The 17821-nt window shown below is 44.2% G+C and overlaps 1 protein-coding gene across 1 annotated transcript in view; it reads left to right on the top strand.

Annotated features, from left to right (window-relative positions):
- The window catches only part of Tbc1d1 (TBC1 (tre-2/USP6, BUB2, cdc16) domain family, member 1), a gene marked incomplete in the record, with an annotated part of 225306 nt that overhangs the window by 141604 nt on the left and 65881 nt on the right, over positions 1–17821 (top strand). Inside the window, 6 exon segments of the mRNA XM_013518063.1 lie at positions 6052–6180; positions 7687–7773; positions 11207–11487; positions 13509–13664; positions 14210–14329; positions 15276–15415. Of these exon segments, the coding sequence (XP_013373517.1) occupies positions 6052–6180; positions 7687–7773; positions 11207–11487; positions 13509–13664; positions 14210–14329; positions 15276–15415 (913 nt within the window).

The raw sequence follows: 17821 nt of genomic DNA, 5'->3' as shown, positions 1-17821 counted from the left end.
GGGGATTGAACTCACAACCTTGTGCTTGCCAGGCAGGCACTTATGCCACTGAGCTATATCCCCAGTCCCCAGATCCCTTTTCAATCTGCTGTCACTGCACCCTCCCCCAGGCCACCACAGTTTTGTCTTTTCACCTTTGGTTAGCTTGCTGGTTCTACAACATGTTAGTATACTGTTTCTGAGGCTCCTCCTTGGCATTGCCTGTAAGGGCAGTTTGTTCCTTTTCATTTCACTATTACTATCACAGACCATGTGTACACAAGCGTGCCTTTCACTTGGATGCAGCAGCATTCACCATAATTAACTGTATTACTATCACAGTTTGATGTTTCATTCTCCCTCTGGGTGACACTGGCTTCAGCACTGTGAAGGAGGCTGCTGGTAGACATGTGTCAGCAAGGTACAATGGGATCCCAGCTGAGACTTTCAGGGTCACGTCATAGTCTAACGCTTGTCCCCAAACTTCTGTGCTCAGGCTTGCCCCATCCAGCAAAGAATGAACATGGTACATGTGGTACGTGTTATAGAATTCACTGTGGAGCCCCTCAGCCAGAAATTAGTATCTAAGAACTAGCCTCATCTTTGAAGGTATGACGGTTTACATCTAGATGTTCCCCCAGAGCCCCGAGCACTAACCATGGGGGCTTTTGAAAGGTGGTTGAGTCATAGGAATGCAGTAGGTAAATATGATGCAAGGGGTGGGGCCTGGTTCAAAGAGCTAGGTTCCTGGAGGTGTGACCTGGAGGGATGCGTCTCCATCCTGATTCTTCCTTCTGTGTTCCGCTTCCTGGCGCTTCCTCCACCTGAGGAAAGCTTTCCTCTCCCCAGACCTTTCCACCATGCTGCGGACCATGCAGGGACTGAAACGTAAGCCAGAATAACTCTCCGTCTTTAAGTTGTGGGTGTCTGTGGGTGTCGGGTATTGGGTCCCAACAGTGAGAGAAATGACTGACAGATTCTGTTACTGAGAGTATGGCTGTTGCTACGGATATACCTGACTGTGTCCTTCAGAAGCCTAGAAGCCTTTGGAACTCGTTTGAAGAGTTTTAAAAGATCCGGAGATACTGACTAGAGAAGCCCTAGAATGCTGTGAACTGAGCTTGATGGGAGATTCTGGCCGGGGTTCAGAGGATAAGAATGTCAATTAAAAAGGCAGACAGTAAGAGTAAACTGAAGAGGTTTCAGTAGGGAACAAGGATTCCATTGGCAGTTGGTCTCAAAATGGTATGTGCTGTGCTCCAGCAGAAAATGTGTCTACATTTTGTTCATGTCCTAAAACTTTTTAGGAGACTGGGGCTAAGTTTGGTGGACTAATCTGGTGGAGGAGATTTCAGGACAGCCCAGTGTTGAAGCTGTGGCTGGGTACTGTTGTGGGCTTTTAGCCATGTGTGCACTGAAAATAAGGAGGGAAGAGCCTACTTTAAAAGTTTTGGCAAAGTTGGAGCAGAGGACAGTTGGTTGTTGAAATTACTAGTTTTAAAAAGAAGCTAAGTAATTTATAACAGGACAATAGAAAACATGCCTCGAGGGCGTGTGAGGAATCAGAAAGACCCCATCCGGTAGTAGGCTGAGGTGCAAAAATGAAAGAGTCGTGGGCCACCTTGCCCAAGAAAGACCACCTAGGAAATTATTTTCCTGGGGATTTGGTTCACAGAATTCAAACATTCAGACATTCAGTGGCCTGTACAGCCATGAGGCAGAGGGAGCGGCATGGTGTCATCTCTGTGGGGCTGGTTTTGCAGGTTTGCAGAATGCAAGAGTCATCTGTGGGGCCAGGGAGGCCTCCACTCAGACTTCAGGCAATGCGCTCCTGAGAGGGCACTGTGTGAAGCAGTGAGAGTGAAACTAAAAGTGGAGTGAGACCCCAAAATATTGGAGAAACCAGGAATGTGGAATATCTGGGGGGAAAGGTGCAGACAGGAAGCAAAGCCCCAAAGAGAGAACCCTTGAGGATTACAACCACTGCAGTGTTCTAGGGGTAGGGTCGTTCAAGGCATTTGGAGTTTACATCTCACTGCAACTTGTGCTGGGTAGTAGACACAATGCTACATGATCTGGTGTTTGCCCTGCTGGATTTTAGCTTTGGTTTGATTTCTTTCTATCCTCCTAGGCCTCCCTTTTGGAATAGGATCCTTTACCCTGTGCTGTTGTATGGTGGCAGCATTTAACTTTCTTTTTGATTTTTATAGGAGCTCACAGCTAAAAGTTTGCTTTAAATCTCAGAGGAGACTTTGAACTTGGACTTTCCAGCAACGCTGGGACTGTTAGGACGTTGGCAACTTTTCGAGATGGACTAAATGCATTTTTCATAAAGAGATGTGCACGAGTCTTTTGGGGGCTGGAGTGGAATGTTGTGGTGTGTATCTAACGTCCCCTAAAGCCTCAGGTGTTTATACCAGTAGGTGGAGCTTTTGAAAACTGATTGAATCATGGAGGCTCCATAGCTGAATGTGACCTTAGGAGGTGGGGCCGGGTCAGAAGCAGCTGGAAGACCAGCTCACTGGAGGCGTGACCTGGGAGGGTGTATGTCTCTCTCAGCCTCCTCCCTTTGCCCTCTGCTTCCTGGGTGCTATGAGACGAGAAGCTTTCCCCTCCCCAGGCCCTCTTGGCTGCTGCGGACCATGCAAAGACCGAAACATCTGAAATACAAGCCGAGTAAACCTTTCCTCTTTTAAGTTGTGGATGTGGGGTACTGTGTCTCATTGAGGAGAAAAGTGACTAAGACAGAGGAGAAACATCTAGATGCTTATTTTAAGATAAATAACATTACTTCCTAAATGTGAATTATTTTCTGTTACTTCCTAAATGTGAATTATTTTCTAAGTACACATTATTTCCTAATTATATGTGAGTTGTGGCACTGGACAGACGAGCACCTGGCTAGTGGTGGAGGAGAGCAGAAGCAGCACTGAGTTAAGTGTACAGACGTTCTTCAGGCCTGATGTAAATATGCACAGTGTTATGGTTTGTGTCTGGGTGTCCCCCCAAAGCCTCATGCGGCCATGGGGCAGGCTTCTAGAGTTTGATTGATTATGGGTGTGAGAGCTACACCCGCCCTGGGGTGGGTAGTTTGCATATGTGAGGGAGAGGAAGAGGCTGCTTGTGGCCATTCCTCCCTGGTGTGTGCTTGTTGCTTTTGCTGTGTTCTGCTGCCATGAGCTGTAGCCCTCTGCCATGTGCCACTCTGCCTTGTGACCTGCCAAGTATGGACTGAAACCTCCACAAACTGTCAGTGAAATAAACCTTTCCTTCCTTAATTTTGGGCATCAGGTATTTTGTCCCAGCAACGAGAGAAAAGTAACCAAGACACACAGATGCAGTTTTTTTTATGTAGGATCTTCCAACAGACACTGCGTTCTTCAGTCCCTTCAGCCAGAATTTTCTGTCTCAGAACTACCTGTCCAGTGTGTTTCTGTGTTATGAAAACTTCTGAAAGCAATCCTACAGCATCTTAACTGTGCGAGTAAACTAGGACTGAGTTCAAGGTGTCCCCGGCCAGGGCTCTTATGGGTAATTCACTGTACCCTGGAGGCATCTTCCAGTCCAGTCTCTTGTTCTTGGTTAATGATTATACCACAGCGGACGTGCAGCTGTCTATGGTGATCTACCCTTAGTCAATATGGTATTTCCCGAGTAAGTCTCTGTTGCCTCAGGCATGTGTTCCTCATGGGGCCTGCCTGTCAGTCAGTTTCCATCTACTCCCTCTTGGGCAGTAAATGTTGTAAGTCCAGAGTACACATGCTCAGTACTAGGAAAGCACACAGGTGAGTGATGGTCTCCCTGCTTGAGGGAATTTCTAAGCTAATCGTCATTCTGTGAATGCATGTTTTAATGCTCACAGGAATAAAATCATGGGTCATTGGGTGAAAATGAATATAACTTCTGCCAGAACCTTTTCTCTTTGCCTTGAGAAATAGGCAGTATTGATTGGTGAATTAGGATCTATTTTTAAAAAGGTGCCAGGTCTTAGAACAGCATATTACTGAATAAAATTAAAAGATTCTGAATAGCAGTATGCATCAAGGATGGCATATTAAGAGAATATCCTATACCCATCAGATTGGCCAAAATGTGAAAGATCTGACAATGCCCTGTAAAGGTGAACTCTCATGTGTGGATACTGGAACTTGTATTAATTAATACTGCTCAGGGGAGAGAAGCTGATGAATATATCTGGTATAGCTGAAGATTCATAGACCCACTAACACAGTAATTAGGACATCCTAATTTTTCTTGTGAAACCTGTCACATGAATGCATAAAGAGCTCTGGATAAGAGAAGTCACCATGGCCTCTTTTGTAAGAGTGAAAAAAGCAATAAATGTTTAATGATAGGAAAACAGATAAATTGATTATATAGTGAGACACTGTGGTCGAGCTGAAGTGAGCCAGTCCAAGAACATGTGTCGTATAGATAAATCTCAATGAGCATTAAAGAAGAAAGATCATTACAGAATGCATTGTACAATACACCACCTTCCATTTAAAGTTAGCTACATGTAGTATGTGGATTCATATACATAAGAATGTATTTTTACGTATAAATTGATTGAAGTATAAGTTGATGTGATAATCATCAGATTCAGGAGAGTAGTTTTCTGATGGGGGTGCGGGTAGTCAGAGGTGTCAGTGATGTCCAGTGTTCCCTACTAACAGCAGAAGCAGGGCATAGGCAGTAATCCCAACAGCTGACACTCGCTGTGTGTCTGGTGTGTTCTGAGTGCTTCAGTGTGTGTTAGTTAATTCATTTAAACCTCATGACAGCAGTGGGAGCAAAGTTCACTCTGCAGATGAAGGGACTAAGAGGGACAGTGAGTGATCCCTGGAAGGCCACGTAGGTGGGGACTAGCAGAGAGGTGTTTCACCTGGACCTTAGTGCCAGAGCTCCAGAGCCCCTGCTGCTAACTTGGCTGGAACTGGGTGGTGGGCAGAAGCATTTGTGAAGTTATTTTCTGCACTTTTCTGTATCCTTGAAACACATATATAATTGCAACGGATAATATGTCCATATTTAGAGTAATGGGGAATTTGCTTGTGTATTTTTCTAACAAAATCATTGTCTAGCTGGAAGCAATCAGGCAAGAATCCATAGAAAAAACAGTGTAATTTAGAGGCTTCTTTTCATTCATTTTTTCTTTTTTAAATATACCTCCTTTAGGGGCTGGGGATTTAGCTCAGCGGCAAAAGCGCCTGCCTGGCAAGCGCAAGATCGTGAGTTCGGTTCCCGGTACCGGAGAAAAACCCAAAAAAAAAAAAAAAAAAAAAACATACCTCCTTTAACATTAAACTTCATTTGGTGGTTGTCAGGCAGACCCTGTTATGTTGCCACTTTCATGTTATGGTTAGTTAAGGTAGAAGAGCTGGTTGCAGAGGAAATGAAAGGGGTGATGGAAGTAACAGGAAAGGAAAGGAAAAAGTGGGAAGACAGAGAAAAGATTGAAGGGGTTAACAAAAGCAGAATGGATTCTCGGTTGGTAAATGTAGTTTGTCTTAATCTCTGAAATGCTTCGAAAGGTAAGTTATTGCTTTATTCTGTAAAGTTAATAACTACTTGCATGCTACATTTTAAGATCAATGTTTCGTGTATTTTGCCTATTTTAATCTCACAGCACAGTGTTGATATTAGAGGAAAGGAAGGCTTAGAAAAGGCAAGGGACTTGCTCCAGGCCACACGTGGAAAGTGATAGATGTCTGATCAGGGTGCAGACTCTGTGTTCTAAACTGCTTTCACCGGCTGGCTGCAAATCACACTTTCCTTTCACTTTATTTTTTTTCCGGTACCGGGAATTGAACTCACGGCCTTGCACTTGCCAGGCAGGCACTGTGCCGTTGAGCTAAATCCCCAGCCCCTTCCTTTCACTTTGAGGCAAACCTTTGAGGCAAAATTATTTCTCACATTTGAAGTCATGTCACGAGCAGACAGGATGAGATCAGAGATTTAAAATGATGGGCTGGTTTCAAAAGGTTCATCCTAGAGATTTCTCATTTTCTTAAGGGGGAAAAAAGAACGAAGCTATAAGTGACTTCACTTTTTGTTCTTTCATTTTTCCAGACACCACAGATTACAGCAGAGAATATTGGTAGTGAATTACCAGCCAGCGCCCCTCGATTTAGGCTAGATATGCTGAAAAACAAAGCAAAGAGGTCTTTAACAGAGTCTCTAGAAAGTATTTTGTCCCGGGTAAGTAGCATAATTTTTTCTGACTTAAATTAAGTGACGTTTGTTTGTTTGTTTGTTTGAAGACTAGATCTTGCTCTTACTATGTAATTCAGGTGGGCTTTGCCCAGGCTGCCCTTGAACTTGCTGTGATCCTCCTGCCTCAGCCTCCCGAATGCTGGGATTATGGGTGTGTGCCACCATACCCAGCTCTAAATCCCTATTTAAGTGAGCGTAAGAATCACTTCACGCCTATGTCAGTGTTCATCATAAATTATAAAATACTTTGGTGTTACCTACATTTTAAATTATTTTTAAGTTGGTCTGGGTTTTAAAATAAATTATTCTTGACTCTTATATTTTGATTGCTTTGTCTCCCAGAATATTAATTCTTGGCCAATCCCTGTAAAGAGCACAGATTAGATACATCAAAGTGTGGGTTTTGGTCTTGATGGTATTTCTTACAAAACCAGTTACTATCAGCTGCTGTCTAGGTGTCTGTAACTCTGTACCGGGGGTTTACTATTTGACCCATGGGCCAAATCCCACCCACCTCCTGTTTTTCTGTTTTTGTACTAGAGTTTTATTGAATCACAGCCACATGCACTCATTTACCCATTATCTAAGGCTGCTTTGTGCAGAAATGAATACTTGTCATAGACTCTGTATGGCTTGCAGTGCATGAGGTATTTGCTACATGGCCTTTTATAGAAAGAAAAAAGTAAACTTCAACTCTGTAGGAAGGGGGCTGGAATTTAGCTCAACAGCACAGTGCCTGCCTGGCAAATGTAGGGTGGTGAGTTCGATTCCCAGCACTGGAGAAAAACAAAAAAAACCAAACTTTGTAGGAAGAAGAAAGAACACATATGCATCAGTCTAGGATTTGTTTTATGAAATCACCCCCTTCCAGTCCTATGAGTATAAATATCCTTGATGGCACTTCTAAGAAATCAGAATCCAATTTTTTTTTTTTTTTTTTAGCAAAGTATCACACCTTTCTGGAGCTTGCAATGTCTAATTATATAGTTTTTTGTGATTTTGTGATAAGTTTTCACTGAAACAAGTGTTTTAGTTAGAGAATGTTTCTGAGAATTTTGCAACATCCTCTGAGATGATAAAATAATAGTCCATTTACAAAACCATGGTTAGAGAAGCTACAAGCTCCCAAGGGGATAAGATACTGGTTGAGTGGCATGCAGCTGGCCTGTCCTGACAACTTATGTCTTAGGGGAGAGAACCGTTGAGTGACCTTGCTTGTACACCTGCTTTTCTTCATAGACAATAGCCTTTTAGTCCACCCCAGCATCACTGCCAGTGACTGACCCACCAGGTGTTTCGGAACATTTAGGGTGTTGAGGTACTTAAAGAAAAGATAACAGAAATACTGATTGTTCTCGTTGTGTATATAGGTTTAGTAGCAGTTTTCAGTAGATGCATTTTTCCTGACCTTATTTAAGTAGAGAAAACTTCTATCTGATGGCTTTGTAAAGGTCTTCATGGCTGTAATTAAACTGCCTTTTCTTTCTGAAGGGTAATAAAACCAGAGGCCTGCAGGAACATTCGGCCAGCGTGGATCTGGACAGCTCTGTGTCTAGTACATTAAGTAGCACCAGCAAAGTAAGCATTCTTCTCCCTATATGATGCCCAAAAAAAAACAGTCAGCAGGTCTGCTCATCTTCTGTCTACAGGGTTATCAGAAAGAACAGAAAATCTTCTATCCCTGGTCATAAAAAATTTGATGCTTCCAGACTTCTTTGGCACAGGTGAAGCGCTGGTCATGTAGTCACCATAACGTGAAAGTTTTCTGTAAAAAGCAGATGGCTGTTCCATCAACAAAGAAACAAGATAGAATTTTAGGCAGCTAGGATCAAATTTGTCATCATGCAACCAAGGGATTTCTTTCCCAGGTAAACTTTCCAGCAATAAAAGTAATTATAATTGGGAGGCGGTTTGTGAATTTAGAGAAGTACACAACTTCAGTTCCTGAAACTTTATTCTCAAGCTGGCTCCTTGATCATAATTAAAATTAGAATTATGTGTCTAAGGAGGCAGCCAGGCCTTACTCCGGTAGGCGACCAGCACGACCGAGTGTGGAAGCTAAGCATTCCCTGTGGTTTGAAGCCCGGGCCTATGTCCTTGCTCTCATATTTTGCTTCCTAGACACTTAAGCATTTGTAAACCTGGGTGGCTTAACTGCATCTCTGCCAAGGAGTAGGGTTGGCTTTTGTGCTGGGAAAGCTTCGCTTTCTGTAATAGAAGCCTTCTCTGTTGAAAAAGTGAAGAGTTTTGTGGAGGCCAGCTCCTTACCACAGGAGTGGTTCAAATTCCTCTGAGATCCATCTTAGTTGTGTGGCTTTCAAAGTTTTTAGATCATAACCAGCAATAAAAAACACATTTGACACTGTGACGTTGTTTACACATGCACATACCTACACAGACACAGAAAATTAAAAGAAAAGCTCACAAAATAGTAATTACTTTGAACAGTATGTGATATATACTGGTATTTTCAGTTCTAATTTTTCTAAAAAACGTAAGCCACACCATTGATACTACTATCTACTGGAGTATTATACTGTATAGTTTGTGAAACACTTCCTTAGATAAATACTTCTTAAATTTTAAAGTGTGCCTAGAGTGGGGTTCTGGTTGAAGCACAGACTCAGATTCAGTAGGCCTGGGGTGAGCTGTGAAATGCTAAATTTCTGGCAAGCTCCAAGGTGATGCTGCTACTGGTCTGCAGGTGTCAGGCCCATTTGGGGAATGAGACCCTCAACACCTGTCTTCTGAAACCGATCTTCTAATGGCATCTAGCTACAATGTAGTACACACTAATTGTGCCCGCAGTTCATGTCACGTGTGGAAATGGTACAGTTTGTCTGTTGTATACAGATGAGTAAGTCCCAGCTCCTTCCCTGTAGGAACTTAGCTAGAAGGAGAGAAATGGTGAGCACAAATCACCCCAGCATTAGGTAGAGCAGGGTAGGAGCCCTGAGAGTGGCACATAAGAGATACTGGTAACTTAGATTCAGAGGTGCACAGGGAAGAGGAGTTATGTTTGGAACAAGAGGAAGCTTGGGGAGGGGAAGGAGCAGTGATGTTTTCAAATTAAATCTTGAAGAAAGTATAAATATTCATCTGTGGAAGTGAACAGGGAAGGAGGGATTTCAGGTAGTTAGTGGGGACACCGGGTGACAGCTTGAGTAGTTATATTGCTCACTTTTTATTTTAATTTTCTGTATCTGTGTAGGTATGTGCCTTTGCAAACAATGCCACAGTGTCCGTTTTTATCCTGCAGAAAACTGGGATATATGCCTAGCTTCAGTTTCTAGGGTAATTCTCAGAGAGAAGTACCCCTTTTCTGAAAGGACCTATGTGTGAGTCTATCTTTTAAACTGAGAAATTGCCACAAAGATACCAATTTTATGTATTTGGATCTCTTCTAATAAATTGAGCATGTAGGAATTGCAAAGAAGTTGAAGACACAAGGGGATCTTTCAGTCATCAAATTAAGCTAAGGGTCAGTAATCTAGAGGGATATTAACAAGAGTGTAGAAGAACAGATTTACATAAAAGAGATTATTTCCTTCCTTTTTTCTTTCCTTCCTTTTTTTTTTCTTTCTCTCTCTCTCTCTCTCTGTCTCTCTCTCTTTCTTTCTCTTGTAGAAGAGAAATTTCTCTCTCTCTCTTTATTTTGAGGCATGGTCTCCCTTTGTAGTATATGCTGACCTTGATCTCACTATGTAGCCCAGGCTGTCCTTGAAATTACAGCATCCTCCTGCCTTAGCCTCCTAAGTGCTGGGATTATAGGTGTGTGTACCATGTCTGGCAAGAGATTGTTTTCTGTAATACGTTGTTTTCGACAAATGTTTTAATCCTTAATTTAAAAGAGCCTTCAGAATTATAGTTTGAAGAGTGAAAAATTACAGTTATGAAAATAATTAACATTTTATACTGTGTTGGGAGTTAAGTATTTTCTAAATAATTCCTACAGAATTAAATACATATACCCTCTCCATTTAATATAAAAATATAATTTTTTGATGTTAAAATTTTGAATACCTATCATCCCAGAGACCTTCAACTTTGTATCAGATGAACATGTAGAATTTAGATTCTCCAGTTCACCATGAGATAGGCTCATCCCTGTTCACTGTATTCATGTTGGGGTATATATCCCATCTAGCAGTTTTAGTAGGAACAAGTGGATACATTTCCTCTCATTTCATATTTTTTGATTTGAAAAATACTGGTCTTCTCTGTATCCTAGCTGCAGTGCTAAGCATTGGTTTTCATTCTTTTGAAAAGCGTTCATTTTAAAAGCATGCAGTATTAAAATATTGTTATGATTCTTAATGAATATTTGAGCACTCAGTAATAAATGAGTCCTTAATGAAATAAATACTGTATTTGTGTGACATTTGTAGCATCCAGAGTACTTGCATATATTCTTGGTTAATTCCTGAAAAAGTAAGAGAAATTTTCACTGTCTTACAGAAGAGGAAAATGAGGTGCAGGAAGAAGTGAAGTGATTTCTCCAGAGTTGTGACAAAAAGTGCCTAGAGAGATTTTCCGTACTGTTAAGAATAAGATAAGACACAGTTTTTTACCTTGAGATTATAGAGTTAAATCTCAACAGTAGGCCAGAATCAGAGAGAACGTTAACTGTGGGTAGCATACGTGAGTACACTTGGCAGAGAGAAAGAACTTGGTTAAATAGTCCAGACAAGTTGTCCAGCACTCACTAGACTTCTACAAGCAACAGTAAAGAGTCCTGTGTTGTGGAGATGCTGCTTAGAACAGTTACCTATCACAGTTATTCCCTTCATTCTTGCATTTGGGCAGTTTCCACATTTCTGCAGCAAACTCTAGTACCCTGTCTCCAACAAGCAAGTATTTTGTGAGTCTTTCTGTCCTATAATCTCAGTGGTCTGTAGATGGAATTCTGATCACATGTGTCCATGTATTGAGATACTTTCCTGCACTGGACTAAGAGACACATAATCCTGCATTTGCCTTGTGGTATATCTGACCTGCTTTCTCCTGCCAGGAGCCGTCTACCGGTGACAAAGAGCCCCTCCCCATCTCTGAGAGCTCCTTCAAGCTCCTTGGCTCCTCAGAAGACCTGTCCAGTGACTCGGAGAGCCATGCCCTGGAGGAGCCTGCCCCACTGTCCCCGCAGCAGGCCTTCCGGAAGCGAGCCAACACCCTGAGCCACTTCCCTGTGCAGTGCCCGGCGCCTCCGGAGCCAGCTCAGGGAACTCCAGGAGTCAGTCAGAGAAAGCTTATGAGGTATCACTCAGTGAGCACGGAGACACCTCACGAACGGAAGTAAGATTTGTTTAAACCGTAAAACTTGTTGTGTAAATAGCTGAGGCATGCTTGTCACTAGCCAGCTCTGTGTATCTTCGGTGTGCTTACCAGGTAGAAGAGAAACCTGAGTCAAATCTTACTCTTATTTTAAAAAGGTACATCTTGAAGCGATGGTGTGTGCTTCCCAGCGCTCTGAGGAAGTGTGTGTGGCAGGGGGATACTTGCTCCTTGTGCAGGCTTAAGTGTTGCCAGGACGCAGGGAAAGTGAGCAGAAGTAGTGCTCGACGTGTGCAGTTAGTCCAGGAGCCATGTGAGACACCGACCCTGACTGCTGGCCTCGAGGAAGCTGGCTGGCCGGTGAGCACCTGCGTCTCACTGGGCACCTGGAACAGGGCTACAGTGCGATGGAGTCATGGAGTCCACACAGCAGGACAGGAGAGGCTGCATAGACACCGGTGTGGACCCAGAACCTGGGTCCTGCACACTTTGATTTTGTATTACCTGTAACCTACACAAATCTTCATCAGACTTGGAGCAAATGTTTTCTGAAATTTCCATCACTGAGAATTCTAGGTTTTTCTAACAAGATTTACTGATTTTAATAATGCTTTAAATGAACAATTAGAAAGATGAACGATATGGTGGCAGAAGTTTTCCCTGTTCCTTTCAGGTCCCTTAGTGATTTTTTTTTTCCTCTTAGTGATTAATCCTAAGTGCCAGAAACTATAAATATATAAATAACACAGAATTATCTTGTGTATTTGTGGGGAGGTTCTGGGGATTGAACCCAGGGCCTTGACACTAAGCTATACACCTAGCTCCTTTTTTCTTTTTTAATTCTAACATTTTTAAAATGCTGAGACTCACTAAGTCTCACTAAGACTCACAGCCTCACTAAATTGCTCAGGCTGACCTCAAACTTGCAATCCTCCTGCCTTAGCCTCTCAAAGGGCTGGGATTACAGGTGTACACCACTATGCCTGGCAGAATTATCTAAAAATAATTTCTAAAATCTTTAAAAATTCCCTCTCCTTGCAAGTATGAGTAAGAGCCACACCTGTGTATGGGTCCTGCTTCCCTCTGCGTGGTGACACCATAAGCCCCGCAGCGGGTCAGTGTAGTCTGCAGCGGGGGATGGAGGGGCTGTGCAGGGGTGTCTGAACTGTTTCCAGGTAAGTGGTGATGCGCATTAAGGAGGGCCCACCAGCTTTGTTTTCAGTCACCCGTTGGAAACGGATATTGGTTCTTTTGAATTCAGCTGGATAACTGTGATCACAGAAACGGGACATTCTCTGAAAGCTGCCTAATAGGTATGCATTTCCAAGACACTTGGCTGTGGCCATGGAGTCTTACTGCCTGTGCTGACACCTAGTGCGCACCGCTTCTATGCTGCCGCCCCCTGCGCGCCCTCTCCCCTCGCTCTCTGGTGTTTGCAGTGGGAACAGACCCAGCCTACCTGGAGAGGCCGGCTTTTCCTACCAAGCCTGCAGGGCCACAGAGGACTCGAGCAGTGGGCTTTCCCGCCGTCCTTTCTCCCCTGAGAACGTAGCTTCCTATGCATCCTGGCCGACACTGGTGAGGAGAGGCATAGGGAAGCATCTGTCGGTCTGTTTCTCTAGAATGGCGCATTTGTCTTTCTTTTTCTCTGTGAACTCTCTTCTGCTCTAGCTACAGGAAATACTGTAAAACATTGAAATGCAAGTCAGGCTATTGTTCCTTTTAAAGAGAATTTTTTTTTAGAGCTTTGGATTTTTTTCTTTTGTTTTTCTTTTAATTAAAAAAATTTTTTTCCTGGTCAGTTCCCAGAAAGGAAGTACAGGAAAAAGAGTTACTAGGAGCACAAGCAGGTGGGAAATGAACAGGACTAGGAATGGCCTCTGGCTTGCTCGGTTTCCTGGAAACCATTTGGCGGGGGCAGCGATGAGGGAGAGGGGTGGGAGCCGTCCTCTCTGCTGTGTGACTCTGACGGCTCCTTCCCTCCTACCCCCTCTGTTTCCACCCGCTCTCCTCTAACCCCACTCTCTCTACTTGCCCTTTAGAGTGGACCATGCATCCGTGGGCCAGTCTAAGCGCTGCTCAGGGCAGCCTTCAGATCCTCCTCCTCGTCTTAACCCCTCTGCCTCCTCGCCAAACTTTTTTAAGTACCTAAAACATAATTCCAGTGGAGAACAAAGCGGGAATGCTGTACCGAAGAGGTGAGCACACTCGCATGGCCAGATCATGCGGTTGTCTCGTGGGGAGCTCACACTGCCCGCGCATGTGCTGTGCAGGTCCAGCCACGCTGCTCTGTGCGCTTATGTTTGCTCTCACTGTTCCCGCTGTCACTTGAGCTGACTTAATTTATTGTTAACTTTTATAAAAGTATGAACACAATCTTGATGGCAGACTTTTCCACTGTGCACAGCCAGGCACACACACTGCATTTGAGCACAGGCCTGCCGTTTGTGCCTCATCAGAAGCTTTTTGGTTAATTTAGTAATTATTTTTCAGTTTGAAAGAAGGAGTCGTTTGGAAGATACAGTGATGGTTTTTTTTTTTTTTTTAAATCATTGCTGTCATTCATTTAAAATGAAATTTCATTGACTAAAGATGAAAGTTAAATCTCATTTGTAAATTATTTCTTGCCGGTTGACTACTCTTCTTAGCATTAGAAAATTTTTTTTTAACTTTGAAGTTTATGTTTTATACTTTGTGTGTTTGTATTTCTTTATCCTAAAACTCTTTTCTCAACCAAACTCAGCATCTCGTACCGTAATGCCCTGCGGAAAAAACTTCATTCTTCCTCCTCTGTGCCAAATTTTCTAAAATTTCTGGCTCCTGTAGATGAGAATAACACCTCTGACTTTATGAACACAAAAAGGTAGGGCTTACTTTAGATATGTCAAACCTGGATGTTATAAATGTTGAATCATTGCTAGATATGTGGGGGTATCTTAAGTATTCTTTTGCCATTTAAAAATGACTTCGACTATATTTGTTGTATGTGTCGTCTTACTCTTTTTTTCTTAATGTTATTTTTTAAAGCATGCCATCAGCCTGTTCTCCAAGTTGACTGGAGCTGGTTTATTAATACTGTCATCTTCAGGAGATTAAAAACAGTGTGAATGGCGCTGTGAGAGAGGTGTGTTAGTCGGTGAGCCTGCAGCTGTCCTCCTAGATGCGAGGACGTCTGATCCGTAGGCTGGGGCTGTAGTTTGTTTGTGGCACATACCTGAGTGTAAATTACAAAACCCACATGGTCCTGCAAGTCCCAAGAAAATGAGTGATTAGTTTGTATTTTATATGTATTGGCAACTATGCTTTATTTTGTAGTTCTTAAAATGCAAATGTTAAGGTAATTATCACTAGCAAATGTGACTGTGTGATTATTGCATTGATGGATCTGTGTAATTAAACCACAGCTTCTTTCTCATGTGTTGTGGCAATCACAGAAACATAGTCCTGTATGGAGGAAATATTCCCATCCGAGGCTAGGGCAGTATCTCATTTCTGAAGTGGCACCAAGAGAGGCCCGAATGGAGCCTGTGCTGGAGCATATTTCTTAATGCTTTCACAGTAGAAATCAGTTAGAGGCGTGCAGCCTTGCTGTTCTTGTGGAGAGTGTGCTGTAAGAACATAGTTCTGTAGGAGTACTGACCCACTGTGAGCTTGATGTCACTTCTCTGATTATCAAATTGGGTTGTTTATACAAAGATGATTCATAATTTAATGCTTTGTATGCAAAGAAAAAGTTAAGCCAAAAAAAACACAAAGAAACCCTTTAACACCTCCCCACCAGTCATAAGTCAATTACTTTGCAATTTTAGGGATTTTGAGTCCAAAGCAAAGCACCCGGGAGATGTAGTTGAGACCCCCGTGAAGACCCGGCGGCACTCGTGGCGGCAGCAGATCTTCCTGCGAGTAGCCACGCCACAGAAGGCGAGCGACTCTCCTGGCAGATTCGAAGGTAAGGCCACCACAGAAAGTACCCCGAAAGAAGAGCGCGCACATACTCAGAGAGGCCGCCCAGGGCCTCCTATTGGCAGGAGGGTGGAGAGCCGGCCTTTCCTGAGTAAGTCACAAGGGTGAACTTAGGAAAGGACTGGAACACTTTTAGGATGATCTCCGAGATCAGCAGAAGGGCTGCCTGGCGTCAGGATGATGGAGGCCCTGGCTTTGGAGCCTGCTTTCAGATCTTAGTCTTCTGCCTCCGGAGCTGTGAGCTGGGGAGAAGATAATTTTTCACCTGCAATCTAGGATTTCCTTATGCCTTTTGCTACCCTATGGTGTTACTGACACATTCTTTAGAAGTAGTTGCAATTCACAATACTGGGAAGAAAATCACTGAATATTCCCAGTGCAGCGTCCCTCAGTGATGTGAGTTCCTCCAGGCCTGGCCCACTGCTTCTCTTGTATCAGCACCCCCTACAGGGGGCACCATAGAGCCATTGCTGTGCCAGCCCTGTCCTCCAGGTGGCCCCTGTGGGAGCCGCAATGCCTGTGGCCAGTGTTCTGGTTTCTCTCTGCCATGGGCAGTGTGTCCATGCTGTACCTCCTCCTCCTGTAGGAGAGGCCCGCTGGCTACAAAGGAGCCGCTTCCTCCTTTAGGGGCTGTGGAGGAGGAAGTGAGCTGGGAGCTGGGTCTGAAGCAACAGAACCTCAAGAAGCCCAAGAAGCCTGGGGTTCTGAAGTACAGAACCCCAAGAATATGTAAGAGTCTCTGTGTAAGAAGAGTGCCCTGGAGTGTGGTGGCCATGCTCACTAGCAGCGGTCGTGGAGATTGCAATGCGATGGTTTTAGAATGCTTAGTGCTATGTCTGGGATGTGGTAAGGGCCACGGGTAGCGTGTGGTGTCTGTTCCCTCTTAGAACAGTTCTGTTTTCAAAAGCGCCTCCTTAGACTGCGGCCAACCCTACTCTCTGTCATTTCCCCCTGGTACTGTTCTGGCCTCTGGAGCCACAAAGAATAAATTTGCACTCACCTGCTGTTCTTCAGGTGACCAGAGGATCGCAGAAACCACTGCTGCTCTTGCGTCTCTTCTCCAGGTTAATTGCCCTTGGGATGGCAGGGTGCCCCCCTGGCCAAAGTCCTGACTCTGGCTCTCCCTGCACTAAGTGTGGTGTCCCCAGGCCTCTGGCCCCAGCAGAGTATCTTTCCTGCCACCAAGCTGTTGCTGTTCGGTTGCTGTAGATTAAGTTTATATCTGCTTTTGTTTTAAATAGCTCGTATTCTTGCCTCTTGTATCCTGTTCTTTGACTATGAACTGCTACTTGAAAATCGAATTGATTCCTTTCTGCACGGAGGAGCGTTTTGGTCAGCTTCCCCTCCTCAAGCACCATGGGCTGTGAACTGATCGGGAGTTTCGGGCAGCCCTTTGGGGGTTGTTTTGCGCCATGATTCTGCTGACCATACTTGGTGTTGAGCTATGTGCAGAGTGAATGACGCGGCCTTTGAGCCCGGAACTGATAAAATACTGAACAGAGCAGGGCCTGACGAAGGTGCTGCCCCTCCTGTTCCTAAGTGGAGTCACCACGAGTTCATCAGACCCCACAGTGAAGCCACTGTCTCCTGCAGAATGTCCTGAGAGAGCCGTCATGCATTCAATGGAGTTGCTATATGAGCCCATCTTCTCTCTCTGACAGAAGCTCCTACAGGTGCCCCTCACTCAAACTCTCCCCAGGCCTTTGCAGGTGCTGTGATCCAGGCCCTGTGATCCAGGCCCTGTGTTCCCTGGCCGCCCACGCCAGCGTTGCTCAAAAGCACCTTTTCCTGAGGCTCTGCTGTCCAGTTTTTATGGCGCCTTCTGCCCGCTACCAGGAGACATTCCAGATCTCCTTATCCTGATGTTTCCTCCGCGCCCGGCTGCCTGTGACGCACACTCACATTTATTCATTTTCCTCACCGTCGCTCTTCTGGTTCACTCAGGCATTCGGGCTTTTACAGGAAGACCAGTCAGTTGCTCAGATTCTTGTACACAAAGCATGTGCTCCTGAGTGGTTTCTCCTTCCCACTGTGCCTCCCGTTCCTCCGTAGGCAGACGTTCTTTCTGTCCTCCATGAATAACGGAATGTTGTGGTTTCTGGGCGATATCGTAAACAAGATGAAGAGAGACTGAAAGGATGTGAGCCTGAATTAGTGTAATAGTGTGTATTATGCCCTTTTTATGCCTTGCTGATAACTGCTTCATATGAATTGTTTCCTTTCATTCCTAGTCACTTCTGAGAGTAAATTTTACACTTTGACCATTTTACAGATGGGACAGGGGAGGCTAGGAATGGCTTTAGTCACTTGCCCTGAACCATGGACTCGAGGGCACCAGAGGCAGGAGCTGAGCTTGAGGGCCTGTGCCCTCCCAGCACTCAGGAGGCTGAGG

The sequence above is a fragment of the Chinchilla lanigera genome, unplaced genomic scaffold (genome assembly GCF_000276665.1).
Source record: "Chinchilla lanigera isolate Chin_1 unplaced genomic scaffold, ChiLan1.0 scaffold00042, whole genome shotgun sequence".
In the NCBI taxonomy this organism is placed as follows: Eukaryota; Metazoa; Chordata; class Mammalia; order Rodentia; family Chinchillidae; genus Chinchilla; species Chinchilla lanigera.
Note: the sequence above shows the minus strand (reverse complement) of the source record. Positions and strands in the feature narration are given on the sequence as shown.